The sequence below is a fragment of the Phoca vitulina genome, unplaced genomic scaffold (assembly GCF_004348235.1).
Source record: "Phoca vitulina isolate PV1807 unplaced genomic scaffold, GSC_HSeal_1.0 scaffold1, whole genome shotgun sequence".
Taxonomy (NCBI): Eukaryota; Metazoa; Chordata; class Mammalia; order Carnivora; family Phocidae; genus Phoca; species Phoca vitulina.
Genome location: NW_022589704.1, coordinates 59,659,733 through 59,674,665, shown reverse-complemented (window position 1 = coordinate 59,674,665; position 14,933 = coordinate 59,659,733). Strand labels below are relative to the sequence as shown.

Below are 14,933 nucleotides of genomic sequence, written 5' to 3'. Positions count from 1 at the left end.
ACTCCCAGCACTGTATATAAAAAGTTTCCTGGGACGTGGGTGACTCAGTCAGTTGGGTGTCCGACTCTTCATTTCAGCTCAGGTCATGATCTTGGGTTGTGGGGTTGAGCCCCTGCATCTGGCTCCCTGCTCAGCAGGGAGTCTGCTTAGTATTCTCTCTCTCTCTCAAAATAAATAAGTAAATCTTTAAAAAAAAAAAAAAAGTAAAAAATGTTTCCTGGTCACTGACCTTCAGCAGCTTAATCTGAACTGAAACTTTCCATCTTCTCCTACATTAAAACACTTTAATAGCTTCCTGGTTTTAAGATAAATATATGTCTTAGAAATATTTGGTATATCCAGACTATATTAAACCTTAGAGAATTTATTCAACAGCTCAGCTTTTAAAAGAAAGAGAATATGAACACATTTTTCAAAGTCATGCTTTTTTTATTTTTCTTAAAGGAATTAAAATTTGGTATGGCACACTGAGCCCATCATAATTTGGACCCCACCAATCTTGGTAGACTCAACTTTCTGCCACCTTCCTACATGCTCTGGCATTACTAAACCTCTTGTTATTTCCCAGCTATGCTACATATTTCTTCCTTTTATATTGCTTTACATTAACTACGCCCTTTGCCCTTGATACCCCCTTCTCCTGTTCCTCCATCTTTGCCTTGCCAGATATTCATTTGTTCAGGTGTCCCTTCCAGAAAGTTCAAACATCATCTTCCCAATCTACCTATACCTAATCTCTCCCTCACCCCCAATTAAATACATAAGTGAAACAACACAAACAAAAAAACTATGGGCTACTCTTTTGGCTTCAGTGATACCAAGATTTCTTGATTTTTCTAATATTTCTTTGTTTTTCTCTGCCCTGTAATTGTCACTGTACTACAGGGTTCTGACCTCTCCCTCATTTTTTCACTGTTTATGCTTTCCAACCAATACTATGGTTTTAACTCTTGCCTGTAAACTAATACTGCTTAAATCCTCATTCTTAGACTAGAGTCTTCTTCAGATTTATATGTTCTGGTGCCTTCTAAATCTCTCCTAGGCTGTGAAAACTCACTGTCATTCCACACCCTCCACACCCAACCTTTCCTCTTCTCTGTATTAGAATCCTTGTTCTTTTAGTATTCTTACTGGTTCTTAGTTCATGCCTTCATCATTTTTTGCCTGATTTAATAGCACAGCCTCTTAATTGGTCTCCCTGCCCTTCTTTTTGCTACCATTTCTATGTAGCTGAGCGAATGCTTTTCCTTTCTTTTTTTTTTTTTAAAGATTTTATTTATTTGACAGAGACACAGCAAGAGAGGGAACACAAGCAGGGGGAGTGGGAGAGGGAGAAGCAGGCTTCCCGCAGAGCAGGGAACCCAGTATGGGGCTTGATCCCAGGACCATGGGATCATGACCTGAGCCAAAGGCAGACACTTAACGACTGAGCTACCCAGGCGCCCCGAGAATGCTCTCCTTAAAACTCATATTTGTGCACTTTGCTCACGCCCCCATTTAAAATCCATCAACTGGGGGCGCCTGGGTGGCTCAGTCAGTTAGGCGTATGACTCTTGGTTTCAGCTTAGGTCATGATCTTGGGGCCCTGGGATCGAGTCCCACATCGGGCTCTGTGCTCAGTGTGGAGTCTGCTGGAGATGATCTCCCTCTCCTCCTCCCCCTGCTCACACACTCTCTCTCTAAAATAAATGAAATCTTTTAAAAATAATAAAATAAAAAGTAAAATCCATCACCTACTAGATAAAAGCCCACCTCTTTAATATAGTATGTAAGGCTCTGTGCTTCTGCTCTGTCCTCACGTCACTTCTCACTACTTTTCATTTTGTGCTCCAGCCATGTCAAGCTGCACTTGCACGTGTGTGCTGTGTGCACTTGTACACTCATAGTGCCCTCTCCTCTTTCTAGACTGGCGTGGTCTCTTCCCTTTAAGATTTAGCTCAGGTTTTCTTTCCCCAGGAATCCTCTTCTAACATTTACACCATTCCCAGGCTATGCTACCATAATACCCTACTCATATTTCCATCATTAAATTAACCATACCTCAGTCATTCGTGTTATCCATTAGGCTGCTAGTTCCTCAAGGGCAGAGACTGTCTTTTATTGTGTTTCATCCGGTACCTAGCACAATTTCTGGCCCATAGCAGATACTCAGTATATCCTGTGTTCTTTTGGGAAAGTGTCACTATTTTGTAATTAAAAGTGTTCATGTTTTTCTTTTGTTTCATTAAGCAACATGCTAGGCGGGTTTATGAAATTCTTCGACTACTGGTAACTGACATGAGTAATGCTGAACAATACAGAAGCTATAGACTGGACATTAAAAGAAGACTAATTAGTCCATATAAGGTAGGACTTTCCAGAGTCTTAAACATTATATTCTTGTCACTGTTTAAAAATGGAGAAGAGGGGCACCTGGGTGGCTCAGTTGGTTAAATGGCTGCCTTTGGCTCGGGTCATGATCTCAGGGTCCTGGGATCGAGCCCCATGTTGGGCTCCCTGCTCAGTGGGGAGTCTGCTTCTGCCCCTTCCTGGCTTGTGCTCTTTCTCTCTCTCAGGTGAATAAATAAAATCTTTAGAAAATAAAAAATAAATAAATAAAATTGGAGAAGAGGGGCACCTGGCTGGCTCAGTCTGTACAGCATGTGACTCGATCTTGGGGTCAAGAGTTCAAGCCCCATATTGGGGGTAGAGTTTACTTTAAAAATTTTTTTTAAATATATAAATAATAAAGTGGAGAAGAAAGTGTAGCAATTGCTGGTGGATGGGACAGTCCAAATCATTTTCCTAAATTAACTTTTACAAAAGTGAAAATATTCTTCCAGTTAGTTATAAGAAGTCTTACTGTCATAATTTCCCAGGTAAGCTATAAATCTGTTTTTATTCACTTAAAAACTAATCCCAAGGATAGTATACCCATGGTTACTTTTTATTTCATATGTTTGCCATCTTTTAAAAATCTGAATGCTCAGACTTTTCCTGAATAAGTTATCTGGTTAATAGTCTCCAGTTTGTTCTAAACTAAACTTGTTCTAAGTCTCTAGTTTCCTAGTTGTTATATATATTGTCTTTGCAATTGCTCCCTTCTTCCTAAATATGGCCTTCATTGCCATTTTTAACCTCTGTACTTTACCATAGCTGAAACTGCAGCATAATATTATTTACTTTTTTTTTCTTCTTGCCCTCTACCCCCTACCCATTTTCTGATCTCCCATATTTTCCTCTCAGAAACTTGCCCTCCTAGCTCAGGTTTTTCCTCATCATCATTTGGCTATTATTGAGGTAGATATTGCCCATGACAGCCTGTGTGAATGAGGATTTGCTGTGATAGCTGCAGCTTTGCAGTAAGCTGATTGGGGAGAATATTTGTTAATTTGTTCAATAAATAATGAACACCTGACATGTGGTTGCTACATTTATATACACTATACCTATAGGCTTATACAGTGCAGTACCTGGGAACATAAATGACAAATCCAAAAATTTTCTGTCTTATGGACTACCTAAAACAGGTTGTAATACATTGTCATGGTCTCTCTTCCCCCAAATTGTTCAAAGTAGCATTTTATTCTTTGATATTTATCACTTCAGAAACACAGAAAATTGGTAAAAATGGTTCTTTCCAAAAGTTTTAAGTTTTGACGTAATATTAATTTGTCATCTAGAAAATGTCTTTATGTTGAAATTTGGGCATATAAAACAGTGTAATGCGATGTTATGGCAGCATTTCAGAATACAGGCACACCTCGGAGATACTGCAGGTTCAGTTTGAGACCCCTGCAATAAAATGAATATTGCAGTAAAGCAAGTCAAATGAATTTTTTGGTTTTCCAGTGCATATAAAAGTTACGTTTACACTATACTGTATTTTGCTTAGTGTACAATAGCATTATGTTTAAAAACTGACGTACCTTAGTTTAAAAATACTTTTATTGCTTAAAAAATGGTAACCATTATCTGAGCTTTGAGTGAGTCATAATGTTTTTGCTGGTAGAGTGTCTCACCTTGATGTTAATGGCTGCTGACTGTGATCAGGGTGGTTGAAGGTTGAGGTTGGCTATAACAGTTTCTTAAAATATGACAACAGTGAAGTTTGTCACATCAGTTGACTCTTCCTTTCTCTATAGTATGCGATGCTGTTTGATAGCATTTTATCTACAATAGAACTTTTTTCAAAATTGGGAGTCAGTACTCACAAACCCTGCTGCTGCTTTATCAACTAAATTTATGTAATATTCTAACTCCTTCACAGCATCTTCATCAGGAATAGTTTCCATCTCAAGAAATCACTTTCTTTGCTTATCCATAAGAAGCAACTCCTCATCTGTTCAAGTTTTATCATGAGATTGCAACAATTCAGTCACACCTTCAGGCTCCACTTCGCATTCTAGTTCTCTTGCTATTCCACTACATCTGTGGTTACTTCCTTCACTGAAGTCTTGAACCCCTCAGAGTCATCCATGAGGGCTGGAATAAACTTCTTCCACATTCCCTTCGTTGAGGTTGATATTTTGCCTCTTCCCATGAATCATGAGTGTTCTTACTGGCCTCTAGAGTGGTGAATCCTTTCCAGAGGTTTTCAGTTTACTCTGCCTAGGTCTATCAGAGGAATCACTATCTACAGCAACTACAGCCTTAGGAAATGTACTTCTTAAATAGTAAGACTTGAAAATTGAAATTACTCCTCGATTCATGGGCTACAGAGTGGATATTGTGTTAGCAGACATGAAAACAACATCAGTTTCGTTGTACGTCTCCATCATCTCTTGGGTAACCAGGTACATTGCCAGTGAGCAGTGATCTTTTAAAAGGAATCCTTTTTTCTGAGCAGTAGGTCTCAACAGTGAGCTTAAAATATTCTGTAAACTGTGTTGCAAACAGATGTGCTGTCATCTAGGCTTTGTTTTTCCCTTAGAGCATAGGCAGAGTAAAACTAGCATAGTTCTTGAGGGCCCTAGGATATTTGGAATGGTCATTGAGCATTGGCTTCAATTCAGTCGCCAGCTGCATTAGGGACCTGTGATTAAACCCTAAACAAGGGACTCAACGTATCCTTTGAAGCTTTGAAGCCAAGCATCTCCTCTCTAGCCATGAAAGTCCTAGATGGCATCTTCTCCAAAAGAAGGCTGTTTTGGGGTGCCTGGCTGGCTCAGTCAGAAGAGCATGTGACTCAGGGCACCTGGGTGGCTCAGTCGGTTAAGTGTCTGCCTTCAACTCAGGTCATGATCCCAGGGTCTGGGGATCGGGCCCCACGTTGGGCTTCCTGCTCAGCAGGGAGTCTGCTTCTCTCTCTCTCTCTCTCTCTCTGCCCCTCCCCACCACTCATTTTCTCTCTCTTTCTCTCTCTCAAATAAAATCTTTAAAAAAAAAAAAAAAAAGTATGTGACTCTTAATCTCAGGGTCGTGGGTTTGAGCCCCACGTTGGGTATAGAGATTACTTAAAAGAAAAGAAGAAGAAGGCTGTTTTGTCTACATTGAAAATCTTTTGTTTAGGGCGCCTGGGTGGCTCAGTCGATAAGCGTCTGCCTTCGGCTCAGGTCATGATCTCAGGGTCCTGGGATCGAGCCTCACATCGGGCTCCCCGCTCGGCGGGAAGCCTGCTTCTCCCTCTCCCACTCCCCCTGCTTGTGTTCCCTCTCTCGCTGTGTCTCTCTCTGTCAAGGAAATAAATAAAATCTTTTAAAAAAAAAAAAAAAAAAGAAAAAAAAGAAAATCTTTTGTTTAGTGTAGCCACTCTCATTGATTATCTTAGCTAGAGCTTCTGGAGAACTTGCTGCAGTTTCTGCATCAGCACTTGCTGCTTCCCCTTGCACTTTTATGTTATGGAGATGGCTTCTTTCCTTAAACCTCAGGAACCAACCTCTGCTGGCTTCAGTCTTGTCTTCTGCAGCCTCCTCATCTCTCTCAGCCTTCAGAGAATTGAAGAAAGTTAGGGCCTTGCTCTGGATTAGGTTTTGGCTGAAGGGAGTGTTGTGGCTGGTTTGATCTTCTATCCAGACCACTAAAACCTTCTCCGTATCAGCAGTAAGGCTGTTTTGCTTTCTTATCATTTGTGCGTTCACTGGAGTAGTACTTTCAATTTCCTTGAAGAACTTTGCATTCGCAACTTTGCCTGTTTGGCACAAGAGACCTACTTTTTGGCTTATCTCAGCTTTCAGTATGCCTTCTCACTAAGCTTAATCATTTCTGGCTTTGATTTAAAGTGTGAGATGTGCAATTCTTCCTTTCACTTGAACACTTAGAGGCCATTGTAGGGTTAATTTCAATATTGTTGTGTCTCAGGGAATAGGGAGACCTGGGGCGGGGGGAACACACCTGGTCGGTGGTGCAGTCAGAATACACACACCATTAAGTTCATCATCTGTGGCTCAGTGTGTGGTGCCCCAAAATAATTACAATGGTAACATCAAAGAACAATGATCATAGATCACCACCACAAATATAATAGTAATGAAAAAGTTTGAAATCTTGCAAGAATTACCAAAATGAGACACAGAGACGTGAAGTGAACAAATACTGCTGGGAAAATGGTGCCAGTGGACTTGCTGGACGCAGGTTTGCCACAGAGCTTTGCTTTGTAAAGAAACAGAGTATCTGCGAAGCACAGTAAATTGAGGTGTGCCTTTACTAAACTATTTCAGTAAAGTAAAATAATTTATTGAATTATGCATTTTAGATAATTATTTGATGTTTTATATAGACAGATGTAGCACATGAGAGATGATGAATTCTAAGTGGTCACAAACTCATGCCAAATAGGAATTTCTGTAGTTCATAAAAGCAAGTATTTTTTACTCTTAAAGAATGGTAATGATTTGATTTTTTATATTAAGTATCCTCACCTGCAAACAAGTTGACCTATCTGAAAGACAATTGAAAACTGGTTATTAAATTCTTTGGGTTCTTAACACAGCTGAGTATCACCATCCTTGCACTAAAGATTATACACAGATCATTTCTTCTTCAGAGGCTTGCTTGAACTGTATTTATAGTAATGTACATTTTAATAAGTTCAGTTATCCAGTATTCTATCCCATTGAGAAAAACAAGAAAACTTGAGGGTTCCCCCCCCCCACTTTAGGTTGATAGTCCCAATGCTTGGGGTAGGAAATCTACCACAAACTTTAAGAAAGTCTAGAAATGAGTTAAATGTCCAATAGGCATGGGAGGAGTGCTGTGATTTCCTTGTTGAATGGATGCAGATGATTTTCTTCAATTTGTTGTTCCAGTATGATATTATGTACTTTGTTGTGTTATTACAGTATTCTCAGATGTAAAATTGTATTTAAGAATAAAGTAAAATTCGGGCGCCTGGGTGGCTCAGTTGGTTAAGCGACTGCCTTCGGCTCAGGTCATGATCCTGGAGTCCCTGGATCGAGTCCCGCATCGGGCTCCCTGCTCGGCAGGGAGCCTGCTTCTCCCTCTGACCCTCCCCCCTCTCATGTGCTCTCTCTCTCTCTCTCATTCTCTGTCTCAAATAAATAAAAAAAATCTTTAAAAAAAAAAAAAAAGAATAAAGTAAAATTGCTTAATAATGAGTGCGATTTAGAACTTTTTTAGGTCTTTAAAATTATGCCTAATAGGGAAAGTTTGGAGTATAAAATTTACATGTTTACTTTCACATTTTATGAAAAATTATAATTTTGATTGTCACTGTTATTGCTGAGGTATGAAATTATTTATTTATTGATAGCAAATTCTGTGCTGCCTCTATTTGAGGAATCAAGGTTACCTGTCAGTCTAAACACACTCTCCCACTAAGAAATTATTTGGGTAGCTATTAGAAGTACTTGTACCTGGCATTAAAAGTCTTTAAACACTGGTAATTCATTTGTATCAATGCCAAAATGGGGGGGGAATAACCTATATCAACTAGAATCATTTTTTTAAAGCACAAAAAGTAAATCCATCTCTTGTACAGAAGTGATTTTCAGGTATTCAAAAAAAGACAAATTTGAACCATTTGGCTAAAAAAAGAAAAATTGGTTTAGCTGTTTGGTTTTAGCATTATAAAGCTTTTATATTGTTTCATGGGACTATTTTAATTCTTAGTTGGTTTACAAATATAAAATTTAGAATCATTGTTAATATCATTGCATTTGGAATCTGGAAACTCAGTTTTGAGATCTGGTTCTTTTAGAAATTGTGTAACTATTGACAACATTAATACCTGGGTATTAGGCTTCCCTTCCATAAAATGGAAATGCCTCCATAGTTAGGAACTGAACAGAAAGAAATAAAATACAGTGGTGCATGTTTTAAAAGATGTTTGACAAGTCTTTGGAATTAATATGCTTCCACACCATTATTATTTTAAAATTCTTATGAAAGATCCTTATCTCTGTACTTCACAAAAGTGACTAACTAGTTCAGCTAAAGGAAATTAAGGAGCCCTTAGAGGTGGTAGCATTTTTGAGATTGTATTTGTAAGCCCTCTAGGAACATGTGAAAGCTAGGCAAAAAGAAAGGATTATTTTCTGGAAAAATTCATATCCAAGCCAAATGTTAACATAAATAAGTTTAAAATAATGCCATCTTTGATTTGTCTTCATTAATTAAAAATTATGAACTGCCCTAATCTATAAAGGAATTAAGTTTTTGGTTTTGGTGGAAAAAAAATTATTCCAAAGCTTATAGAATATCTATTCCAATCTTAGGGGTTCTACCTTTCATTGTTTCATTTGTTCTCCCAGTGTATTTCACTTTGCTGGATAGGGGTGTTCCCCAAATCAATTTGGGTTTTTTTAAGTGTTTTTTTACACATTCTTTAAAAGATTAATTTGTAATATACTTATAGACAATGGAATATATACAATTTAAGGAATATTAAAGGCCAATAAAGCAAATAACCTCGAATTGTTTTTTAAAATTGAATCATACCTTACATGTTCATGAGGAGCTTAAATATATAGTTTTATATTTTTTCCATAAAGCTATTTATAGATATTTTTATTCCTATGTATTTTATTTTATCATTTTTTAAAAGATTTTATTTATTTATTTGAGAGAGAGCGTGGAAGCACTGAACACTAGTGGGGGGGATGGGGGTGGAGGGTAGAGAGGCAGAGGGAAAAGCAGACCCCCCCACTGAGCAGGGAGCCTGACACAGAACTCCATTCAGATCATGACCTGAGCCCAAGTCAGATGCTTAATAGACTGAGCCACCCAGGCACTGCTAATTCATAAATTTTCCATCATACCAATAGAAATTACAATAGTGATTAATTCTGACATCCAATGAAGAAATTGAAGGTCGGGGGGTGATAAATTGGGGATGTAAACTCTCAAATTTAAGAACAGCATAATAATTTAAAACAGTATGTTACCAGCACAGGATTCATTTTATAGGTTATTTGCAACAAAATTTGATAGTCTAGAAGTATTTAAGAATTTAGTATGATGGTTCTATTATATATATAAGAATTTAATACGATTGGAGGTATCTTCAAGCAATGGGGTTAGATTATTTAATAAACGTTATAACTGGTTAGCAATTTAGAAAAATAGCTTCTATTCCTATCACACACCACAGTAATTTGCTGATGAATTACCCTTTAGTTCCTGAACTGCTTTCTTAAGTTAAATGCTCTTATATAGTGCAGTCATGCCTGTTGGTAGAAAAAATAACTTTTACAGCAGAAACAAAGCATTTATCATTCACATGATTGAAGAGTAAGGAATACACTGTCCTGGTGGGTCTTAGGAACAATAAATTTGAACTTTCATCAGTTCTCTGGAACTGATATTCATAGTGTGATCAGTAGATCAGTAACATTAACATCACTTAGGAGTTTGTTAGAAATGCAGAATCTTGGGGGCACCTGGGTGGCTCAGTCGATTCAGCGTCTGCCTTATAAGGTCATGATCTCGGGTCCTGGGATTGAGGGCTCCCCCCCCCACCTGGAGTCGGGCTTCCTGCTTGGTGGGGAGCCTGCTTCTCCCTCTCCCTGCCTCTCCCCCTGTTTGTTCTCTCTCTCTAGCAAATGAATAAATAAAATCTTTAAAAAAATGCAGAGTCTTGTCCCCCACACCTACTGAGTCAGAATCTGCATTTTATCAAGGTCCCCAGGTGATCTGCATGCACATCGAAGTTTGAGAAGTTCTGCTTTAGAAGGGTGTTTTATATTAATGAAGTTAACTTTTTTTTATTTCTGGTTATAGTAATAGCAACCTTATTTACTATTGGTTCCACCAGTTTAGACCAGGATCAACCTAATTTTTTTGTAGTGTCAGAAAGGCTTATCTCCAAACATTATTCTTGTTCCCTTGTTTTAAAAACATGTCGTTGGTTATAGGGGCACCTGGCTGGCTCAGTTGGTGGAGTATGCAACTCTTGATCTCGGAGTCATGAATTCAAGCCCCACGTTGGGTATTGAGCTTACTTTAAAATAAAATAAAATAAAATAAAATAAAATAAAATAAAATAAAAACGTGGTTATTAATATAGTTATAATTATAATATAATATATAATAAATATATAATTAATATATTTATCATTTATTTTGAGCATTTTAAGTAGTAATCATGACACATTTGCCTAGTATTCCAAAATTATTAGGGTTCTCTTTAAGGGACATTTATTAGCTTTTAGGATGGATTTAGGGTTTGTTTTTTTAATAGTCTTTTGAAAATCAGTTAGATACAGGAACTAAATAATACAGATTTCCAACCAGATTGTTAGGGTTTCCATCCTGGCCTCTCATCTTACTACCTTTGTGTCAAGTTATTCAATTCCCATATCCTATTTTTTCTTTATCAACTGTAGAAAATTAGATTACCTATCTTATAGTTGTTAGGATTACATGAGTTAATATATGTGATTTCTGATCTTTATGTAAAGTTAGCTCTTTATTATATGTTCTAGTAGAAGATTGATATATTAATCTAGAACAGTTTACCCAAAATGTATTAAAGTTTCCTGTATTATAGTGTTTCCATACTGTATTGCAGTGTTGCCACCTATCCAGGAATCTTGGGAGTTATTCTTCATTCCCCATATCACCCAATATTTTCTTCCCTAAATCTGCCCTTTCCCCTCCATCTCTGCTCCTACTGACTTGGTCTAGGCTTTCATCATCTCACTTGAATTTTTGCAGTGGCTGCTAAGGTGGTCCTCCAGTCCCATCCTCAGCATTACTAACAATGTTGTTCTGACAGTGTCCTACCTGAAAGTTGTTACTGGCTCCCTTCTGGCCCATGGGTTCCTTCTCAGTAAAATGTGGCGGCGGAGGGTCGGGCAGGTTAATAAGATAATGTATTTCTGGATAGTAGAAATTCAGTAAGTGCTGGTTAATAATATCTTTTTAAAGTGGGACAGTTTTTGGTTATCTTTCTGAAACTCTTCAGTTTATGTTAAAATTAATGTGTGGTCCATAAATACATGCTGGGTAAGGAAACTTAGAGATGAACTTAGGTCAGGAAAAAGGCAGTTTGGAATTAAAACATTAGCAATGAATTAATGAATGAATAGTGAAATGAAGAATAATAGCACTTAATCTCAGTTGTCTTTCTTCAGTTAATATATTTATTTACTAAAGAAATTTTTGAGTGTCTACACTGGCCGGTTCTTTATTATGCTTTGCATAGGGGGCTGTTAGTGACATGTATATTTACCCATCAGTTGACACAAATTCCGAGTCTCCTAGTTAACTCCATTTAGAGGGTTTGTAATTCATGGTTAACATTATGTTTAGGCTTCCTTAAGGAAAAACTGTGTGGGACAAATTTGGGCATATTCCTACTAATCCTATTTTTAACAGTGGAGACTTAAAATTCAAAGAATATAAAGAGATTTATCTTCTTTCTTAGTCTAACCAATAATTGTGTTTGTTACTTAGAAAAAGCAGAGAGATCTTGCTAAAATGAGAAAATGTCTCAGACCAGAAGAACTGACAAACCAGATGAACCAAATAGAAATAAGCATGCAACATGAACAGCTGGAAGAAAGCTTTCAGGAACTTGTGGAAGATTACCGACGTGTTATTGAACGCCTCGCTCAAGAGTAGAGATTATTTGGCTCTGTACAGGAAGTTTGCAATTTCTGTACATTGTGTTGTGGAAAATCTGATGATGACTTTAATTTTAAACTCTTGTAACATTTACTTACATTAAAAGTTATCTATCTTATCTTTAGTTGAATATTTTCTTTTGGAGAGATTGTATATTTTAAAATACTGTTTAGAGTCTATGAGCATATATTACATTTTAAAAAAATATATAGCTTCTGAAATACCACTGCAGTTGCTTCCCTTCTTAACAGTATAATAAATGCTTAGTTGTGATATGCTAATGTGTGATGGTATGATTCTTAAGTACTTACAATAAACTTTTTGTTCTTGTTAAAAAACTTCAGGTTTTCACATCACATAATACCCTCTAGGTCCATTCATTTTGTCACAAATGGCTTTTAGGCTTTTAAGCACCTTTAAAACGCATTTCTTTAAGGTCTTCCTAGTAATCTTGTTTTTCCTGTGTGATTTCTCCAAATACGAAATATTCCTAGTATAGATTTGTTTTGTTTTAAATAAACTCCTCTATTAACTGTTTGTTGGGGGTAGGATGGGTGGGTAGAAATAGAAAGGAAACTAGATACAGCCTAAAGCCAAAATGTTTGACATCACATATTAATTGAAGATAATTTATAAGTTAGCATAAATGTATAAATAAAATTTTGGAAAAAGTTAGCATAAATGTTTTATAAATAATAATGTAAAATAATAAATCAGTTTATAAAAGTCAATTTATACACCATTATTGAAATATATCTTGTGTAAAATGAGGTTTATATGTGTTGTGATTTGTTACGAGGTTCTGAAGATGTCAAAGTCCAACAGGAAAAAAGCCCAAAGTAATGATAAACTGCGTACTATAGTTTTACTTTATTTTTATTAGAGTATAAATAAATTGCTTGATATGGAATCATTAAAAGTAAAAGCCTCATGTTTATAATGTGTACCAGTAAGTGAGGTATTGTATAAAATAAAAAATGGGATGTAAGTTGAACTTTACTTTTAAAATCTGATTTGTTCAGTGCTTAAGGCAAAATCCCAACTTGGATAAGCACTGTCTTGTCCTTAGATCAACTTTCCATCAATAAAACTTGTCAAATATAGGAGAAGCAAAGTAACTAGTACCTTCTGGATACAAAATAGCTGTGGCCAGCAGCACACCAACAGCACTAAGCCAAGCGCCCCTTCCAGGGTGTTGGAAAAGTTTTAGTCTCATCTCAAAAGCTTATTTATATAGATGAAACTTGGATTTCTGAAAGTATATATGTACATAGTTTGTTCAGATAGAATGAACTAGTTCAGTTAAAATCCTTTCTGAAAGTACATGAAAGCAATTTGCTTTCCATCTAAATTAGCTAATTTTAAAAATATTTATTAAAAAATTCACATTCGATACCTTGAGATGAGCTACCAAGTTGCAGGGGGAGAACAGTACAATCTAGACAAGTTATCTTTCAACATATTTTTCATCTAGAAACCAGAAAAAGCCAGTGGAATACCAATTTCTGTACTTTTTTTTAAGCAATGTTCTGTGATAAATTTATGGATAAAAATCTGATTTAGCATTAATCTTTGGGACTTGAAAGGCTGTACCTTCATTTGGATTTAGAAGGGTGAAAATCTGATAGATCTGTACCTTGTGTAGTGTAATTAAATACCAGGATGGGTGTGTAGTAGGACCATATATAAACCCAACACAGCCACCTTCTAGGTCCTGGGGATCACTTTTCCACCCTCCAGTAGTAGCCTTCACCCATTTTATCATCCACATACACATCTGTATTTACTTGTGGCCTTTACTTTTTTTCAGTGACCTTCCCTCCCCCATCACCCTTAATTTTTTCCCTGTCCTCCAAATTTTATTTTCTCTACATGTAAGAACATGTTTCCTTTCTGAGCATCAGTTTTTTCATCTGTAAAATGAAGTTGTACTAGAATTATCTCTAGGTTTCCTCCCCCTTCCAAGATACATGTTTATCCTTTTCATATCTTTTCTTCTCATTCTAAATGCTTTTATATTAAAATGTGAGTGTAGATGTGGTATATATCTAAAGCATTTTTGTAAGTCATTCAAAATTCATAGTGAGTTGAAGTGTGAGAGGAAAAAAAACAAACACTGTGTGTCCCTGGTTGTCTCCGGATTGCCAGGGCCCCAGCTGGCTGTATCAGAACCTTGTCTGTTCTGAAAATTTATCTCATCCACTGCCATCCTTGCGTACCAGAGGAAAGTGAACAGCAAAGCCCCCAACACTGTATCAGAGAATGATTAGAATCATAGACCTTAGAGCTCAAAAGATTTAATTCCTTAAACTCAATTTTAAATTCTTTTTATTAGAATTTAAAAGTCTGTTTAACAGTATTAAATACTGATTAATTAATAAAGTACCCATAATTCTTCCTTTTTTTTTTTTTTAAGGTTTATTTATTTATTAGAACACGAGCTTAGGGAGGGGCAGAGGGAGAGAGAATCCTCTAGGAGACTCCCTGCCTGATGCGGAACTCAATCCCAGGATCCTGAGATCATGACCTGAGCTGAAATCAAGAGTCAGACGCTTAACCAATTCAGCCACCCAGTCGCTCCCATAATTCTTTCTTCTGAGTGAAATTATTTTACATTTGTATATTATCTCTGTATATTATCTCTGCATTTTTAATGTTTCTAGTGTTCAAAATGGTTCTTCTAACAGAGGAACAATATTTCATATTGATATGCCCATAATAAACTATTTACTTAGGTTTTTTTATTACAACATTCAAATGAATTAATGTCTGTGTATATATATTTTTGTATCTGTTGAATCATTTCCTTAAGATAAATTCCTGGGAAATGAAGTTACTGAGTCAAAAGGCAGGAATATCTATGGCTCAGTTATACAAACATGCCATATTTTACAGAATAGCTTGTAAATTACTAACATGAATGTGTG

At 36.6% G+C, this 14,933-nt stretch overlaps 2 protein-coding genes across 2 annotated transcripts in view; one reads left to right on the top strand and one right to left on the bottom strand.

The window, feature by feature from the left end:
• The window catches only part of HAT1 (histone acetyltransferase 1), a 62,921-nt gene extending 49,636 nt beyond the window's left edge, over nucleotides 1-13,285 (top strand). Inside the window, exons 10-11 of the mRNA XM_032408179.1 lie at nucleotides 2,230-2,346; nucleotides 11,836-13,285. Of these exons, the coding sequence (XP_032264070.1) occupies nucleotides 2,230-2,346; nucleotides 11,836-12,003 (285 nt within the window). The 3' untranslated portion in view covers nucleotides 12,004-13,285. The remainder of the gene's footprint in view (nucleotides 1-2,229; nucleotides 2,347-11,835) is intronic.
• SLC25A12 (solute carrier family 25 member 12) overlaps nucleotides 1-14,933 on the bottom strand; it is a 198,042-nt gene that overhangs the window by 172,227 nt on the left and 10,882 nt on the right. The window lies entirely within an intron of this gene.